Source organism: Vulpes lagopus, chromosome 23 (assembly GCF_018345385.1).
Source record: "Vulpes lagopus strain Blue_001 chromosome 23, ASM1834538v1, whole genome shotgun sequence".
In the NCBI taxonomy this organism is placed as follows: domain Eukaryota; kingdom Metazoa; phylum Chordata; class Mammalia; order Carnivora; family Canidae; genus Vulpes; species Vulpes lagopus.
In genome coordinates, this window is record NC_054846.1 from 59,110,939 (window position 1) to 59,129,280 (window position 18,342).

The following is an 18,342-nucleotide window of genomic DNA, read 5'->3' on the forward strand; positions in this document are numbered from 1 at the left end:
TTGGATGTTGCGGGAGCCTCCCAAGACGGCGACTTCTGATTCGTCAGCCGGTGGCGGTTTGAATTCGGCGGCGGCGGCTGCACGTCCGGTTCTGCACGGAGCTGCTCCGTCCTTGCCGCTGCCGAGGCGGGGGTTTTCCTGGACGCGCTCGGCGACCTGCATGTACGTGCCCCGCGCCTTGTTTAAGCTCGGGCCTCCCCGGGGCAGCCTGTGCCCCCCGCTCGCCCCTTAGGGCGCCCGCCCGGCCTCTCCCGCGACCTCGGCCGCTGACCCCCCCCCCCCCCCGCCTCGGGGGCGCCCCGCAGCCTCCACCCAAGCGCCATGGCTCCGGCTAGGAAGGGCGGCAGTCGGGTGGCCAAGACCAGCTCCTTGCGGAGCCGGAAGCTCGCCTCCTTTCTTCAGGACTTCGACCGGGAAGGTAGGGGGCGCAGCCGGGGTGCGGGCGAGGTGGGGTGCGGGGCCCCGGGCCCCGGTTCACCCGCCCGTGTGCCCTGCCCGCAGTGCAAATACGGTCCAAGCAGATCCAGTCGGACACACAGAACCTCCTCAAGGAGATGGACAACCTGTACAACATCGAGATCCTGCGGCTCCCCAAGGCGCTGCGCGAGATGAACTGGCTCGACTACTTCGGTAAGAGCTGCTCGCGTCCCCAGGCCTCGGCCCGGCGGTGATTACTCCCCCTCCCCGCCCCCCTGCGCTGCTTATTGCACTTCCCTGCTTCACCTGTCTGCACAGGACTCTGACGTCATCTGCCCCGCAGGTAAGCAGGCAGGCAGGCAGGCAGGCAGGCATCCCCTCTAAAGGACCCCATACTGAATTCTTGTAGCTTTGCAGCTACTGAATTCAAGCTGTTCTAGGCCCAGAACTGCTGGACTGAACAGGTGTATGTATGTGTTCCAGGAAAACGTTACTTAGGGACACACAGAAATGTGAAATTTGTGTGCATTTTATGTGTCACAAAACGCTCTCTCTCACTTGCTCGCACTCTCTCTTTTTTTTTTTTTGGATATTTTATCCAGTCGCTTAAAAACGGATACCTGAATAACTTGGTTGGTTAACCAGAGCTCAGATGGTTGGAGAACCCTAAGCCGTGCTTTCTGCATCTCATGGAAACCGTCAGTTTAAAAAAAAAAAGGGGGGGGCAAATCAGATTGTGAAGCACAAGGACTTGAGTTTTTCTGGCCAGCAGAAAACTGCAGCCTGTTCTCTGGCCCCCATGTTAAATGCCCAAGGACATGCGACAGGCTTTCTTTCTGGTCTGGGGGTACCCTTACTTTTCCTCCTTTCTTTATTATTAGCTATTATGTAGGTTCCGTCCTGCATAGAAAAGCACATTGTGTTCAAATTGTGGATACTTAATGACCCTTTTGACTTGCCCTTTTATTTTGCTCGTTTCTACAAATACTCATGGAGCGTGCCTCTGTCCCAGTGCTAGGGCGGGAAAATGTTTTGGGAAATAACAGCAGACGTTGTCCCTACCCTCAGGAGCTTACAAGTTAGTAGAAGAGGATCATTTTAAAAAAGCACACATGGGCAGCCCGGGTGGCTCAGTGGTTTAGCACCACCTTCAGCCCAGGGCCTGATCCTGGAGACCTGGGATTGAGTCCCGCATCAGGCTCCCTGCATGGAGCCTGCTTCTCCCTCTGCCTGTGTCTTTGCCTTTCTCTCTTTCTTTGTGTCTCTCATGAATAAATAAATAAAATCATTTAAAAAAATAAAAATGCACACATGATTATATAGCTAAAATTACAAGTATCAGAAAAAGGGTAGAGTAGTGGTTGGTAGGTCCATTTATATAGTGCTTCCCGTGCTAGGTGGGCAGACATTGTATTGAATGTACTACGTAAGTTAACTAATTTTATCTTCATAGCAAAAGTGTTCATTGTTAATATTGCTCCTATTTTATAAATGACAAAATTAAGGCACAGAGAGGTTGTTTACTTTGCTCAACGTCTCATAGGCTAGTTAGTAGCAAAGTATACTTATTTAAATCCAGGCATTCTGGTTCAAAGCATGAATTTCTAACAGTTCTACAGGACTCTATGAGAGTTTCTAGAAGGATTAACCTAACTTTACATCTAAATCTTGTGCAGACCTCTGTGTTCAGCACACATTGGCTATATACCTACCCCATGCCATATTTTCGCCCAAAATTGTTTTCTAGGAATTCAGGTGAACATTTACACATCTTTGAGTAGTTGTTGGGTATGATGAGGCTGAGCATCTAACTCAGCACTTCGCAGGGATCTGTTGTGATAGAACAGTAAAGAGCTTTGGATTGGAACTGAGTTTTGAAAGACGAATTAGAAACTTGTTGGGCGCAGAGGAACATTTCCAATAGAGGAAATAATACATACGTGCCAAGGCATGGAGTCATGAGAGACAGCGGCACATTTGGGAAATAAGGACTTCCCAGTGTGGTGGAACCTAGAATATGCGTAATGGGGTCAGTCAGGTACGGAGAAAAATTAAACGAGGTTGTAAAGATCCTTGAATGTTGAAGCCAGGGTTTAATCTGACCCATTTTTAGGCAGATAATGGGATATATCAGGGAGGATGGTTTATCATTAAGATTTGCTAGTAACTAAATAAAACGTTCTTTTTAAAGCCCTTGGAGGAAACAAACAGGCCCTGGAAGAGGCAGCAACAGTAAGTGACCTGTCCTATTTTGGAACTGTGCTTAGTTTTTAAGTTTAATCTTGTCACAAAATCCAACCAGGGGGTGCTTACTACGGAGGAGGTTTTGTAGGGGACGTATCCTGTTTATGCCAACTGGAAAATTATGATTGTCAAATGCTGAGTCTATGAAGCCCAAATACCGTCAAGTTCTACAGAGGGAGGCCATTCTGTTTTGGGCAGGTTCTTTGCAACTCTCTGCCCTGACCTCTCAGGCAAAGCAGAAGCCCCAAGCCCAAGTCCCTCTAAGCCCCTGGGTCATTACCTAATGGCCTGGGCTGCTAAGTGCCAAAGAGACTTGTTTTATTTTTATTTTATTTTATTTTTTAGAAATTTTATTTGAGAGAGAGGGAAAGGGAGAGAGGAGCAGAGGGAGAAAAAAAACTCAAGCAGACTCTGCACTGAGCACAGAGCCCAACATGGGGCTCAACTTCACAACCCTAAGATCACAACCCAAGACATATTCAAGAGTTGGACACTCAACCGACTGCCACCTAGGTGTCCCGAGACTGTTGTTTTATCATGTCCTACTGTAGAAGCTACACTCTTACTTGGGATTCTCAGGATTCATCATCCCCTCTCACCTCCTCTATCCTAGCATCAGGATCAGGAAGAGAGTAAGATGAGGAAGCAAAATAAACAGGTTAGATCTTAGATCTGTAGTGTCCAGTGCAATAGCTACCAGCTACAAGTAGCTATTTTAATCAATTAAAATTAATAAAGTTAAAAATTCAGTCTTCAGAGACACTAGCCACTTTTCAGATGTTCAGTAGCCACACATGACTAGTGACTACGTATTGGTAGCTCAGAAATAGAGCATTTCTATTGTTGCAGAAAGTCCTGTTTTACAGTGACAAGAACTGGTCCATAAATGGGTCTTCATGGAGACCTTAGGTATTGTACATAAAATTGTACATAAGCAATGTGTGTGTAGATACGCATTTGTCATTTTTCTGGGGAGAATATTTATTATAACCTTCATCAGGTTTACAAAGTGAACCCAAAAGTCTACATCCTACTACACATTATTAGAATTACTTGGAATCCTAGGTTTTGAAGGGATCTGACTGCAAAGGGTACATAGTAGCATTGAACAGCAGGTTTACAGCAGCCTCAGAAGTTAAAGATATTTCAGAGCCAGTTGTTCAGTCAGGAAAAAACTAATTAGAGAGTTTGGGGGTGAATATTGTAGAAGGAAGGGGATAGCTGAAAAATAAAATCAGGAGCTAGTAAAACATTCTTAGTTCTGGCTTTCTCTTTCTTTCTAATATGTTCTTGCCTCCACACACCCAGATGTAATGTTTCAAAAGACTTAACCTCTGAGATGAATTATACTCATTAGCTAATGCATCACCCTTTTGTTAATTAATCAGACTCTAGAGCTAAAGTCAGGGAGCTTCTAGTGTAATATGAAATAGCCAGCGTCTTCACACCAAGTCAAGAGAATTGTAGCCTTAGTTAATATGACTTAAAACTCAGGGGAGGAATGATACTTTGGTACAGAAGTTCATAATAATTAGGTATGTGGGCATCTCCCAAGTTTTCACTTCTAGGAAACCTCACAGGGCTCCGATATGGCTCATGGCTATGATTCTTTACAGTGAAAGGATCTAAAGCAAAATCAACAAAGGGAAGAGACACGTGCACCGAAGTCCAGAGGAAACCAGGCACAAGCTCCCAAGAGTCCTCTCCTAATGGAGTCACATAGGACACCGTAATTCATCACTTGTAAAGTGTTGTCTACCAGAAAACATTTTTGAGACTCAATGCCTAGGATTTTTACTGGGGGCTGGTCACATCGGCATCTTCTGTACCTAGCATGTACCAAAATTTCAGACTTCCAGGAAGAGAGCCAGTATGCGGCATAAGCCATATTGTTTATTCAAAGCTTAGGATCAGAGAACCATTCTATCCAGGGAATGGTGGGAACTCTGAAATCCAGGTTCTTACACAAGCCACCAGCCAGCCGTGCAAACAGGCCTTTCAGGTCTTAGGCCTGTTAACTCTTCTGCTTAAAGGTGCTCGGTGGCCTACCACCACAGAGACCTTCATAACATGCCAGATGTTTCTAGAGATGGCAGATATTTGGCCACTATCTATTCCATCAACCATTTCAGACGTCACTAATCTACAGTGCTATTTCTTGCTAAGATTGGACAGCCTCAGAATGCTCCTCAGCACTCCACGGAGTCCCTACCAATCTGGAGATGTATCCTGCCATCCCTAATCCATAACAGGTCTTCTGATACTTCCACACGCCGTGCAAGGAAAGCCATAGAATCATACCTGCTCGTGGCTATTCTCATTCCCATAAGTAGTCAACCACTGGGAACACATTTAATTAGAATGACAGTGATTAGAAGCCTTCTTGAAGGGCCCATGAGTGCAACAGAAAACCGTGTGGACGCTCCAGACTTTAAAAAAAAAAAGAGAGAGAGGAGAAAGAGAAAAGTCAAATACAGCACCAAGTATAGAGAATGTGAGTCATTAGGAACTTGTATTGTTTGCCAGTGGGATGTAATCAAGTGCAACCGCTTTGGAAAATGTTTCGGCATAATATCAAGGCTGAACATTTGTGTAGCTACAACCGTCCCGTGCCCCACCCCTAGTATACAGCCAAGAGAGAAGTTGGACACATGCATCAGACACATTGTGAGATGGATCAGAGTAGCAGTGTTGGTTAATAGCAAAAAGACTGATGACAGGAGATTGGACAAACTCACTGTGATAGAGTCCCACAGTGCAATGTTACGTGGCAGGGAAAACAGATGAATTACAACAAACAGTGGTCAGAAGTGAAACTAAGTAAGATATTACGTAAGCACATATATATTTATAAAAAAACAAAAACAAAAAAACCACGCTTTTAAGCAAATGGAATGATGGTGGCACCTCTGGGGGAAAACGAGAAAATAGACCAGGGAAGAATGTAGAGTTAGAAGCAAGTTATCAGCAACATTTTAGCTCTTGGGCTGTATTTATGAGAGTTCACTCTATCGTGTTATAAGTAATACGTTACAATCTTTGGTCCATAACAAGTAATGTGTTTTTTAAGTTAATCGTGTTGAGTCTTAAAATATTCCCCATATTTGATGAAATATGCCTGGTGTTTTCTGGCTGTATTCGTCACAGGCTGACCTGGATATCACAGAAATAAACAAACTAACAGCAGAAGCTATTCAGACACCCTTGAAATCTGCCAAAAGTGAGTACTTGTTGAAACCCCTCGTTGAACTGAGAATGGAGGCCAGGTGGTTGGCTGGTTGCTCACAGAGGCCTCGGTCGTGGAGCCTCTTCCTCAGATGCCTGGTCCTCAGGCTTATGAATCCAATCATGTGATTCTGGCCGCTGCACCGAGTTAATAGTGTGCAGGACTAATAGTGAGCAAACTCCTGGCCCATGTGGAGCAAGAGTGAGAGTGGCTTGTGGTTGTGCATGTTTAACAATGAGACACTAACTTGTATCACTCGACGGCTGCGATGCTGAGAAAGTTTTTTCTAACCTACATAAATAACAATATTTTGCTGTAATAAATAATACTTCTATGACATGTGTCCAGTACTGTCCAAAGGCCTTTCCGTCATTCATTCAGCCGGCACAATCCTAGGGTTTGGGGAAACAGGAACGAAAGTAACAGACCCTGTTCTTGTGGAGAACTTCCAGGTCTCATCTTACCCCTGTGAGGTGACTACTCCCCTTTATGGATGACGTGCTGAGGGAGCACAGCGAGGGCCCCGTGACCTGGGCAGTGCTGGGACCGGCCTCATGCTCAAGCCTGGCTGAGTCCAGCGTCTGCAGTCTTACCAGAATGCTGGGCAGCATGTGGGCTTTCTTGACCAGTCTGGGTAGTTTCTTCTGTCTAAACCCTTTTTTTTAAAGCCACCTTATTTGTATTCAAAATTTGTTTCTTTCTTTTTTTTTTGTCTTTTTTTTTTTTTTTTAAGAAGATCTTATTTAGCAGAGAGCATAAGCAGGGGGAGCAGCAGGCAGAGGGAGGGGGAGAAAAGCAGACTTCCCTCTGAGCAGGGAGCCCAATGTGAGGCTGGATACCAGAGCCCTGGGATCATAACCTGAGCCAGAGGCAGACGCTTAACCAACTGAGCCACCTAGGCGCCCCTCAAAGTCTGTTTCTTGATTAAAGCCTAAGATTGCATAAGTTTTATTTCCTCTAGAAACAGGACTGCATGAAAATGTATTCCTATGAGCATATCAGTTTGTTAAAACTGTTTTCTTATAGCACGAAAGATAATAAAAGTGGATGAAATGATAGTGGAAGAAGAAGAAGAAAATAAGAAGAATCTTCGAACTTCCAGAGTAAGTAGGCACTCGGGTCTGGGGCTGAGAGCCTACGAGAGACAGGGAAATAACAAAAATACAGAACATCCCGTTGTCCCATCCCCACCTGCCAGGGTTCACAGTGTAGCAGAGAAGAACGCACTTAAATGGCTCATAACAGAAGCGACCATAGAGTGTGTATAGAACGCAGAAGAGGAAGCTGTCACGTTTTACCTCCCCAGTTAGGATACACCCAGGCCTTTAAAAGTGAGGGAGATTTCACTAGCTGTGAAGAAAGAGAAGGGAAGCCCGGGAGGAGATGAGAAAGTCCCTTCAAGTTCCATTTAAGGAACAGGAAACAGTTTGGAAGCAGTTTGGGCTGACAGGAATGTAGGCTGTGGGCAGGTCTGCGTACAGTAGGGCCGGACAGTGAAGGGCCTTGTGTGCCGAGCTCGGGAGTTCCCATCTCAGCAGGTTGGTTATGCTAAGTGATGCTGCCAGATTGGTATTTCAGAACGATATTCGGGACAAATAGGGGAAGAGAAAAAACGGAGACAAGGAAACCAGTTGGGAGGCTATTCTAAATCTTAAACTGAGCCGGTGACCCTATATAGAGACCAGGGATGGTTCTGACCAAGCAAGACTGGTGGAGGCAGGGAGGAAGCAGGGATGACTTGAAGAGCCTCTATCTTGGACAGAGGAAGGTGGCACAGAGTGGGAAGAACAGGGCTGGGTTCGGGTAAAGGGGAGCACCCGGTTGTGCCGGTGGTTTGATGCATCAGGTGTTCCGTTCTCTTCTGAAATTTCAGCCTGGAGCTCAGGGAGGAGTTGGGAGATGGAGGGGCATGCTGACTCCCAGTGTGGGTGTCGACGAGGTTGTGCCAGGAGGGCACGGAGGTGGCGGCTGAGCACGGGTACTGGAGGGACACTAGAAAGAGGAGCTCAGGAGGCAGCCAGCGCCAAGGGGAGGATGGGGTGGGGGAGATTGGGCACCCGGGATGGCCCCGGTGACCTTCACAGCAGCATTCTGTCGGGGAGTGGGGGGCCAGCCAGGCTGCAGTGAGTGTAAAGGAGATTTACCTTTAATATTGGCCAGAACCCTCTACTTTGAAAATCCAGACAGTAGAAGTCCTGAGTTGATCAGTCATCTTCCGTGTTACTTAAGCCACTTCCCTCGGGACATCGAGCTCCTGTTCAGCCTCCGTTTCCTTTTCCAGAGCTGATTTCCCTCCCCCTTCCCCGCCCCTCCTTTTCTTACCCTTTTCTTACCCTCCCTCACTTTCCCCCTTTTTGGGGGCTTTTAATAACCACAGTGTCATTCAATTGTGAATCCAGGTCAAAAGGTGTCCTCCGTCCAAGAAGAGAGCCCCATCCGTACAAGGAAAAGGCAGAAGGAAAAGGTGATGGGTTTTCCAAACCTCGGTGTGCATTTTGGTTTTACTGGCGAGCCCCGTCCGTTGTGGCAGAAATGGGGGAAGGGCTCCCGTGGCTTGTGCTCAGGGAGAGCTCGGGTCTTCAAGCTGGAGGCGCCTGGAGAAAGGATCTGACCCAGCACGCTCTCCGGTTCTGCCCACGTTCTCTCTTCTCCCCCACGTTTTTGTGTTAACGCTGTCGGGGAGCGCGAGGCCCGGGAACCTGTAATAAGCACTGCACGTTATGTTCACGTGCCTGACAGTCCCCGTGCAGAGCTCCCCCGGGGCCTGTCACAACGTGGCTGTCACCGCCCTTCTTGACATGTTCCCCGTGGTCCTAGTAAGAATTGCCAGGGACCTGATTGTGCCGGGCCCTGCTGAACATTTGGGACAGGGCACAGGGGCCACCTCTTAAGGAGCTTAGCACATTGCAGCAGGGATGTGTGTCCGTGAAGGAGACTCCCTGAGCAGTGGTGGATGCCCGGCCAGAAGCCAGGAACTCTGGCCGAGGGGCCTGCAAGGTACTAAGGGGCCAGACTCGAGGCTGATGGATGGCTTGGCTTCAGAGGTCTGGCTCCACCCTGACCGGCTTGTGATCTTGGCCATGTTACTCCCCTCAGTGCGCTCAGGTTCCCATGGCCATAAATAAGTCTGACAGCCAGCATCTGGGGTTGTTGGGAGGGCTGCGCCAGTCGGTGCGTGGAGGCACTGGGGATGGTACCCACGTGGTCACTGCCCTCCGCGTGTGACCCACGCACCTCATGGCCACCCCTTACCTGCCATTACAGGTCGAGCCATTACAGCACCGTCACCCCAGCTGTGAGCCGGCTGGAGTTGTCTCTGGTGAAACCAACTCCAGGCCTGACCCCCAGGTTTGACTCAAGGTGAGTAACGGGGGAGGGCAGCGCCTGCATCTGGGTGGGAGCCCCCAGGAAAACACTTGACCCCTCAGCCTGGCACGCCCTCTAGGAAGAGGGTAACTGTCCGGGCTTCTGAGCGTCTGCCTCTCCCCTGAGAGCCGGTTCACCAGCTTTCAGCGTCAAAATGAGTATTTGATGACAGGAGAACACGCTGCCTCTGAGGACTAGGGGGCCGCTAGTGACTCTTGCTCGGCCTTTTCTGTTTCTGACCAACAAAAGTGTTCTTGGAATGGGCAGGTGCTCTCCCGCACCCTCGGTTAGAGTGAGAGGGCATCCCGTCACACCAGGGAGACCAAGGTGACCCAGGCGGGAAGCTAATCTCTTCCATGGGGCCGCTCAGCTGGTCAGGAGACTCTCCGTAGCCATTAAAGAAGCGGATCCGTATGTGCTGGATGAACAGCATCGTGATGACGGGCATCTCCAAGCATGTTGCACGACGGGGTGCCCTGGATGAGCCCATTTGTGTTTATATTCAGAGGACGTTTCTGGAAGGCATGAGGAATTGAAAGTGGGGCTCTCTGGGGCGAGGAGAGGGAGGAAGACTTCTTTGAATTCCTGCTCCTGAACTGCTTTTTCATATGCACGTACAACAGAGGGCATTTAGAGGAAAACAGAATTTCAACTGTCTTGAGAAAGTTTGTTTAGGAATTAGTATAATGCTAGAATCTCCGAATCCTCCTCTTCTGACCCTGGAAAATTCCTCCTGCTGGAAGCACTTAGCCACTCTTGAAAGTGCATTAACCGTAGTTTATTTCTGGCTTTGTGGATGGCTGGATGGCTGGTGTCCACGCAGAGCCTGGGACCTAAGCTTTCCGTGGATAAGAACTGACTCTGGCTAGATGGAGGTTTGATCATTACAAGCTCTCTTCTCCAGCTGTGTGTAGTCATTACTGTTTAAAAAGACTTTTTGCCCTAAATTTAGAACTCGCCTTCTTAGAAATGCAGGGTTTGAAAACTACAGCTTGAGGCCAGATGGGGGTTGGAAGGGCTCACGGCGCCTCGTGTCACTTTCTCTGCCAAGCCATCTTGACGGAGATCTCCCCACTTCACAGGGTCTTCAAGACCCCGGGCCTACGTACCCCAGCAGCCAGAGAGCGGATCTACAACATCTCCGTGAACGGCAGCCCTCTTGCCGACAGCAGAGAGATTTTCCTCACGGTGCCAGTGGGCGGTGGCGAGGTGAGCGTCTCATGGGGAGGCCGGGCTGGCATCCGTGCCCGACTCCGTGTTCCGTTTGTTCATCAGCTGACGTTTGCCCACCTGCCAGGTGGTAGGCCCAAGGTGTAGAGGACATGATTCCTGCCCTCGAGAAGCCTTCAGTAGTTGAGATAGGTGCCCAGTGCCCTCTAGTGTCACGGGACGTGTGCAGTTGGGGGATATCCTGCAGGGAGTGCAGAGGAAGGCAGCATCCAGGTATGCGCCCTAGAAAGGGGAACGTGAGCTGGGTCTCCCGCAGTGGACGACTCTGAGGGGTTCTGAAGCGGGCTGAGCCCACTTGCCCTGGGCTGAGTAGAGCAGAGCCTCAGCTCCTGGGAGGCAGGGAAGGCGAATCTGCGGGGCGTCCTTGCCCTTATTCCCCGGGTGAGCCAACCATGGTCCAGGGTCAAACACCAAGGTCATCAGCTCCTCGGGGGCAAACTCCTCTCCTAATGGCCTTGCCCCTCCCCCTTCCCGCTCCCCTTGCCCAAAGTGCAGGATATCCAGGGGCCCCCTGGGGCACAGTAGGGCACGGGTGCAGGGTCCTGCCCCAAGGGACGTGGCCACTGAACCCACTCTGCTCTCCACACAGAGCATGCGATTACTGGCCAGCGACTTGCAGAGGATGGACATCGCACAGCTGGACCCAGAGGCCTTGGGAAACATTAAGAAACTCTCTGTGAGTCTTGTAACCATTCGCACGCGGGCTGCCTCTGGCAGCTGGCTTAGTTTAGCTGCACGTAGGATTGTCTGCTCCGTCTGGCCCGCATACTCAGCGTGAGATGAGAGATGACCTCCACGGGGCCCGGGGTTCCAGCTCCGTTCTCCCTCCACACTGGCTTGCGTGTGGCCTCGGGCAGCCCCGCTCCCAACTCCCGACTCTGCTGCTCTAATGCTCAGCATCGACCGTCCAGCTTCTTGTCTCCCCTTAAATTCTCAGGAGGGAAATTAAGTTGGTTCAGCTTTGGTCACACGGGCCTCCGGGTCCAATCAGCACAGTCCCCAGGGGTAGATAGATGGGTGCTCTTGGCCCAAACACGGCTGCCCCAGGTGCCCCCTTCCTGGGTGCCTGTGAGTGGGACATCCAGGGAAGGGGCGAGGGTGGAGCTGCCTTCCCAGCCAGGTCCCCCCAAGGGACCTCCGTCCTCTAGGGGAGATCCACTGAGACCTGGCCACCCCAGCCCGAGGTGACAGGCAGGCAGGGCCGCTGCCCCGCTCTCCGCTGACCCGCCTCCTTCCCTCCGTAGAGCCGCCTCGCCCAGATCTGCAGCAGCATACGGACTCACAAATGAGGCTTCCAAGAAGGCCCGCTGGACAGGACGGACCTCCAGCGGGCACGTCGGGGACCCTGACACCACCTCTTCCCTTCAGGCTTATTGTTTGTTTGAGTGTGCAGCTCCAGAGCAGGGAGCGGTGTTCCTCAGGGAGAACCGGGGAAGCGGGGACACTGCTCCCCCATCGGTTAATACAGCTTAGCTCCTCACGCCTCCCCACCCGCCACCTGCCACTTGCCGCCTCCCGCCTCCGTGCAGTCGAGGCTTCCTGTCCTTCCTGTAGGATTCTCCTTCCTGTTCTCAGGGCTGCCGCTCCTGCTCCCCCTTACCCAGCACCCTCCGTGCCCGGCGTTTCTGTGTTGCTTGAGGCCGGGAGCTTTAGGCTCAGAGAAGTGAGGGCCAGGGCCATGGGAGGAAGATCGGAGGCTGGGAGGAGCCATACAGCAGAGCGAGGCCTGTCCAGCAGGGACGCAGCAGGCGCATCGGCCCGGTCCCGCTTCCTCCCGAGGCGGACCCAAGTGGCCCTTCAGGATCTCCTGCCCGCCCTGCCCAGTAGTTTTTTCCAAGCTGACCATGGAACAGTGGTTTGTACTTCTCCCTTGACCGAAGACCAAAAATTAGTTTGGAGGCAGCTTCCTCGTCTGGCACCTCTACCTCTCTACTCGGTAGGGATTTGGATAAGAGAATTCTAGGGCTTAGCGTAGTCGAGGGCTTCGTGGGACCAGCTGCAGAGGGGTGGTCTGAGCTCTCAGTGCCAGGTCCACAGACTGCAGAGAGCACTTCCTGTCATGGGGTTCATCGGGGGCAGGTGTGAACTGCCTGGTGGCCTCACTCCACGTGTCTGGCCTGTGCTCCGGGCATTGGCTCGGTATTCAGAGCCCGCACCCCGCCCCAACGAGTCCTGCAGTGTGGCCCAAAACTGCGGGCCCTGGGGCCCCGTGTCCTCTGCGGCCCTGCGTCACGCTCAGCGTCACCCGGCCAGGTGACCCTCCTGGCAGTCCAGTCCCGTTGCAGCCATATCCCCTTCAACTTGTTTTATTCTCCCTTTCCTGATACTTCTGTGCGTATCGTGTTCCCAAGCATCTCTTATTAAACTCTTGTAATTAGGGCTATTGAAAGGTACCTGTTTTCAATAAATTGTGGGTTGGTTTGTTTTTAATCCATATTCAGCCTGCCTGTCGTCTCCGAGCGGTGCTCCCTGGACTAGAGGCTGTCTGGGGGCCGAAGCTGTTGGGGGGGGGGGGGGCTCTGAGCGGCTATTTTCTTCAGGAGACACTGAAACCTCTCCTTTAGGCAGAATCTGATACCTGGAAAGGGGGCCCTTTCCCCAACGTGCAGGGCATAGGTAACCCACCCCCAGTAGGCTTCCCCCAACGCCTGTTCGTGAGCAAGAAGTTCATACTGGGGAGGACAAAACCTCGGCCGTCTACGGTTCACCCCTGAGCGCAGGCTTGTTGGCGGGAACAGCGGGGGCACAGGGAACGCAGCCACCACACTTCTCCAGGCCCAGTTTCAGGGCCCTGCAGGTGTGCCTTCCTGAACTCGTTCGGCACTGAAAACGATCCTGCTTGGACCTGACGGCAGGAGAAGAATGGGCCGTCATCGAGCCCGGCCACCTGGCTCTGACCGTGATGGGCAGGGACCCTGTGGTCAGCGGCAGCATTTGGAATAAAGGTTCCTCCTTTCAAGCAATTCAGTCACCAAACCCGAGGCATCTACCTATTCCTTCACCTGGTGCAGTGTCCAGAGGAGCCGGGCACCAAGGACACCCTTAGGACCCAACACGCTCGGCCCAGAGCTGTCCTCGCCCTATTTCGTTCCACTTGCACCACCGGCTGAGTGAACGCAGGGGTAGGAAACGTGCGGCGCGGAGCAGGTGCCTAACAGATGCCAGCCACGTGAAGAAGACAGAGCCGTCCTTCATCCCGCATCAGGGACGGGCTGAGGGTAATGAGCTCCCCATCCCAGGGTTTAAAGCACAGCTTGGGATTTTACAAAGGAAATTTAAGTCCTACTGCCAGCCCACAAACCAAACAGACCGACTTTCACTGGATTTTAGTTTTAGTTTTCACTGGATTTTAGTTTTAGTTTTGGTTCGGGTTTTTTTTTTTTTTTCTTCCAGCTTCGTTCCTAACAATTTAAAAATTGTGAGATTTCATAAAAATGATTGCTAGCTTCAAAAAAAAAAAAAAAAAGATTTGGCAACACCGCCAGCTGGAGCTGAGAGCCCCTTTCCTTAGAGCATCCTCTCCCCATTCAAAACAACCCCTGCTAGATCACTCCCCTCTGTTCCGTGCCTCCCCCTGGTCGGCAGTTTACCTTGTACCCGCCGCTTGGGGTTGAAGCGAATAAAGGCACAGCTGCACTGGCTCGAGGGGAGCATGAGCCCCAAGTCCTCCCCTTCCCCAGGGTACTGGAGGCAGCGCCAAGAGGACCTAGAGTTCCAGTAAACACTAGGTTCCTTCTTTGCCCTGCAGGCTTCCTGCTATTTCCAGAAGCCCTCCTTGGTGATTCCTGTTGGAAGAAGAAATGTATGGCCTTTTGGAGAGTTAGGTCCCATTACTCCTACGAAGAGCTACTTCTTGGGATGTGCATGGTAGGACCTCACCCAAGCGTCGCTCATTCACGTGTCACCTGTTCACCGCGTCAGACATGCTTTGTCGCTCAAAGGAACCATGGTGCCCACTCCCACCAAGGGGTGTGCATGCAACAAAAGACCGTGTGTCCAAGTCCACATGGGCACCAGCTCTGGGATGCGTTTTCCCGACTTCACACGCTGCCAGCTGTTGACCCACACTTAAGACGTAGCATGACACGTGCTGAAGATTTTACTAGTAGGCGCTTCCCAAGGCCTCAAATGGGAGGCGCTGGAGACGCTAGGAGACCGTTTGCTCAGAACTGGGGCCCACGCGGGGCTCTGCACTCCACGGGAGCCTGGAATCCAGTCTGCTCTGGCTCGGGTGCCTCCTGCCTTCACAGGATGAGGCCTTTCCCCAGGCCCCCCTGCCCTGCCTTGGCACCTCCCTCAGGTTAAACGAGCCCCACCCCCCTTCACTTGCCTTCCACGCTCTGCCATCGTCTTTCCCTTCGACGACATCAGGGTCTATGTAGTTGGCATCTTCCGATGATGCCTCATATGATGCATATGGTGGAGAACATAGCACAACCCTTGGCACTGAGATACTGGGAAGAGCCCAGCTCCCCGTCTGCAGATTTTCAGGGCCATGTGTCACCATGTGCCATCAGGGTGGAGGCCGAGGGCACCCTCCATGGATACAACCTTGCAAATCCTCTCAATATTTCACCATGCCCCAGCCGACTGTTGGGGAGGCGTGCGGTGGGCGAGGGAGGAGAAGGGCCCAGAGACAACATATCTGGGAGGGGGTGTAAGGTGCTTGCTGTGGGGAAACCTCCTTTCGGTTTCCTAGTTCTCTTGAACCTCCTCAAGCAGTCTTAGTCAAAGCACATTCCTTGGAGTCAGACGTGAGAACCATAATCCGCCCACAAGGTGCTGGTAGGCACCACGAGGTCATCTATGAACCCAACGTTTCTGACTCTTCTCTGCTGCCCCAAGGCCCCAGGGGGCCCGGCTACTAAAATGGGCTGGGAGGCACCCTGGGGAGATTAGCCAGGGTTTGTTTGTTTGTTTCAAGATGCTGGCAGAAGGGTGAGTCTAGATGGCCAAGGGTAGGTACCAAGAGGTTTAAAGAGAAGGTGCCATACAGTGAGGAGGTCTTGAGTCCCGAGCCGTGTGAAGGGGGAGGTGGGAGGACCCGAGTCCAGAATTCAGCCGTGGTTTTGTAAGGGCAGTGAAGGCGCTACATGGTCCCCCTGCGTCCCCCCCCCTCCCCGGGCCCTCCTGCATCTCTCCAGGGACAGGTCAGGTGGAAGGTCACTGGACTCCTAGGACACCTTAGCATTTATCCCTACTGCTCTGCCTTTCGTGCTCTTGACTTAACACGCCCCCATCAGGCAGTGAGGTCCTAACTTCCTAGTGTCTGCCCCCCACCCCGTGGGAGCTGGGTTCACTGACCCAATAGCTGGTCACACCACGTCAGCAGCCTTGCTGCCCAAACATGAGCATTTCGATCCCCAAACACATGTGCACGTCGACCCGTTGCCTTACACCTTGCTAACAGTGACATTTAGTGAGCACTTACAGTGTGCGGGGAGTGTGAAGTGTCGGAGGGGGTCCCCCCCATTCTTCAGCTCCATGCCTCTACTGAGGCAGACGTTGTGGGTGGAGCAACACTGCTGACGCCCCCACCTCCTCCCTCCCCACTGCCCCGGGGGGGGGGGGGGGGGGGGAGAAGCCACTTAACTGAATGGAGTAAGCTAAGCTGCTTGAGCTGACGCCACCTGGCCTGTCCCCTGTTCACAAGCAGGGTGCACGCTGGTCTCCCCACCCTGCAGGAAGTTGGGGAGAGGGGCAAAGCTGCCCGTGCAGAGGAGGCTTGCAGCTTCCTGGCTCAGCCTGGGACTGGGACTGGGTGGGTCTAATTCGGGGAAAGGCACCTTGTCCCGATACAGCACGACTCAGTCACCGAAGATGTACGTTTTATACATTTGAACATCTCCGAAATTGGGACACAGCTTCCAAGCAGATGGCACGACACAGTCGAATTGGCTCTGATGTTTTCCTAGTGGTACATCTCACACTCGGTGACGGCATCTTAGATTCGAAGAAACATGGTAAAGCAACAGCCCGCAGTCAGCCTTATCAAGGAGCTGCTGCCTTGGGCTCCGTCTGCCCCCAACGAGTGGCGCTCAACTGGTTCTGAGCACAGGAACGGAGGAAAGGGGCTTATTTCCCACCACCCCATCATCCCAACACCCCAGCCCAAAGCACTTCCCGCAGCCTGACGAGGCAAGAAAATAAGACACCTTCTCCAAGCCGAGAACACGCACAGCCCGGTCCAGAGAGCGCAGAGGCTCTAGCAAGCCGGAAAAGGCAAGGGCTCACGTGGTACGTGTGCGTGTGTGCACACATGCGAGCACTCAGCCCGCATCCCCGCTTGGCTCTGATCACTGTCTCATCCCACCTTCCTCCCTGTGGCACACCCCAAAAGATTCCTCAACCCCCCTCCTCCATCCTCTCACCCGGCTCTGTCCCCCTCAATTAAGGCCACTACTAGGGGTTGAATTATGTCCCCTCAAAATCTGTATGTGGAAGTCCTAACCCCGGGACCACAGAAAGGGACTATTCAGGGACAGGTCTTTACAGGGGTCATCAGGTTAGAGTGGGGTCACTAGGATGGGCCAGGCTAGGACCCCTGGTCCGCCTCTGAAAGGGGAAATCTGGACGTGGAAGGCGGGGTGCAGACGCAGGGAGAAGTAGAGAGGCCTGGGACGGGTCCTCCCGAGTCCTCGGGAAGAGCCCACCCTGCCGACACCTTGATGTGGGCCTTCCAGCCCTGCACCCCAATCCCGGGCCTGCTGGACAACCAGCTCTGTCGTGCAGGCTGCGGCCTGGGAACGAGCACCGCCCTCCCACACCTGCTGCTCACGTGGCTTCTCCACGCTGCACATCACACTCACGGCTCCTCCCCTCCATGGCTCACTGCTCCCCGCGAGCTCCATCCCTGGCTGTCTCCCCAGAGCTCCCTTGGCTCCCCCCTGCTAGGCCCAGGTCGCCCCGGCTTTGCCCCCTGCCCCCACCCCCAGGAACCATGGCCCTCAAAGCTCCACCTCTAGCCCGCGTCTGTATGAAGCTCCAGACCCAGCACCCAGCCACCTCCTAGGCACCCCCACCTGCACAACCCACAAGACCCCAAACACATCCAAACCAAGCGTGTCATTTGCCGCCTCGCGCCCCCGATGCCTCCCCACCTGCTCCCCTCCCCGTGTATCGTGCATCTCAGAAAAGGGCCCCCCACCCGGGTATTGCCGGGGGAAGCCTTCCTGGCTTTACTACTCTGAGACCAGGTGACATCCTTCTCCACGCTCCCAGGCCACCCTCCCTAGACTGAGAGACCTTTCACGGCAAGGACCATTCAATTCGTCTCTGCACAGAGGGACCTCAGCCCTACACTCTGGAGACACCGCAGGGCGGGTCGGAGATGGTAGAAACCCTCCCACATAAGCTCTTAAAGGTTAAGCAACTGTCACTGAAAGAGGTACCTTATCACAGACAAGTTTTTATTACTTTGTCCTGCATATAGAACACACGAAATATAAAAACATCTCCGGAGTTAAAGGAAACACCCCTCCCCGCCACGCTGCCACCAGCCCCTTCCCTCCCTGGACGGGCTCAGATGGGGGAGCTGGAGGGTTGCAGGCCACCTCCCTCTGTCCAGTGAACAAGTTCCATATAAAAATAGATCTGTAGAGGGCTCCCAGGGAGCTGCACAGCCATCGCGTCTGTGCAGGGCAGAGGTCTGGGACCCCTCAGGATTGTGGGACCTCACTCCTCAGGGGAGGGGAGGTCTACCCTGGACACCGAAGTCCTGCCAACACAGCCAGGGGGCCCCTCCACAGCACAGCCAGGGGATGGGGAGGGACCCTGGACCTTTAGAGCGTGACTGCTGCAGCTGGAGATGGGGATGAGGCCCCCTCCACCCAAGGCAGGGCCCCTGGTCTTCTGGCCAG

General features: G+C 52.7%; 1 protein-coding gene across 1 annotated transcript; it reads left to right on the plus strand.

The window, feature by feature from the left end:
* The first annotated feature begins 83 nt into the window (after positions 1–83).
* CDCA8 (cell division cycle associated 8) lies at positions 84–12,919 on the plus strand. The gene is made up of 10 exons (XM_041737847.1): positions 84–418; positions 502–630; positions 2,609–2,649; positions 5,809–5,881; positions 6,914–6,990; positions 8,287–8,351; positions 9,152–9,247; positions 10,336–10,462; positions 11,073–11,159; positions 11,728–12,919. The coding sequence occupies exons 1-10, from the start codon at positions 322–324 to the stop codon at positions 11,770–11,772; spliced, it is 837 nt and encodes a 278-aa protein (XP_041593781.1). The 5' UTR covers positions 84–321; the 3' UTR covers positions 11,773–12,919.
* The last annotated feature ends 5,423 nt before the right edge of the window (positions 12,920–18,342 follow it).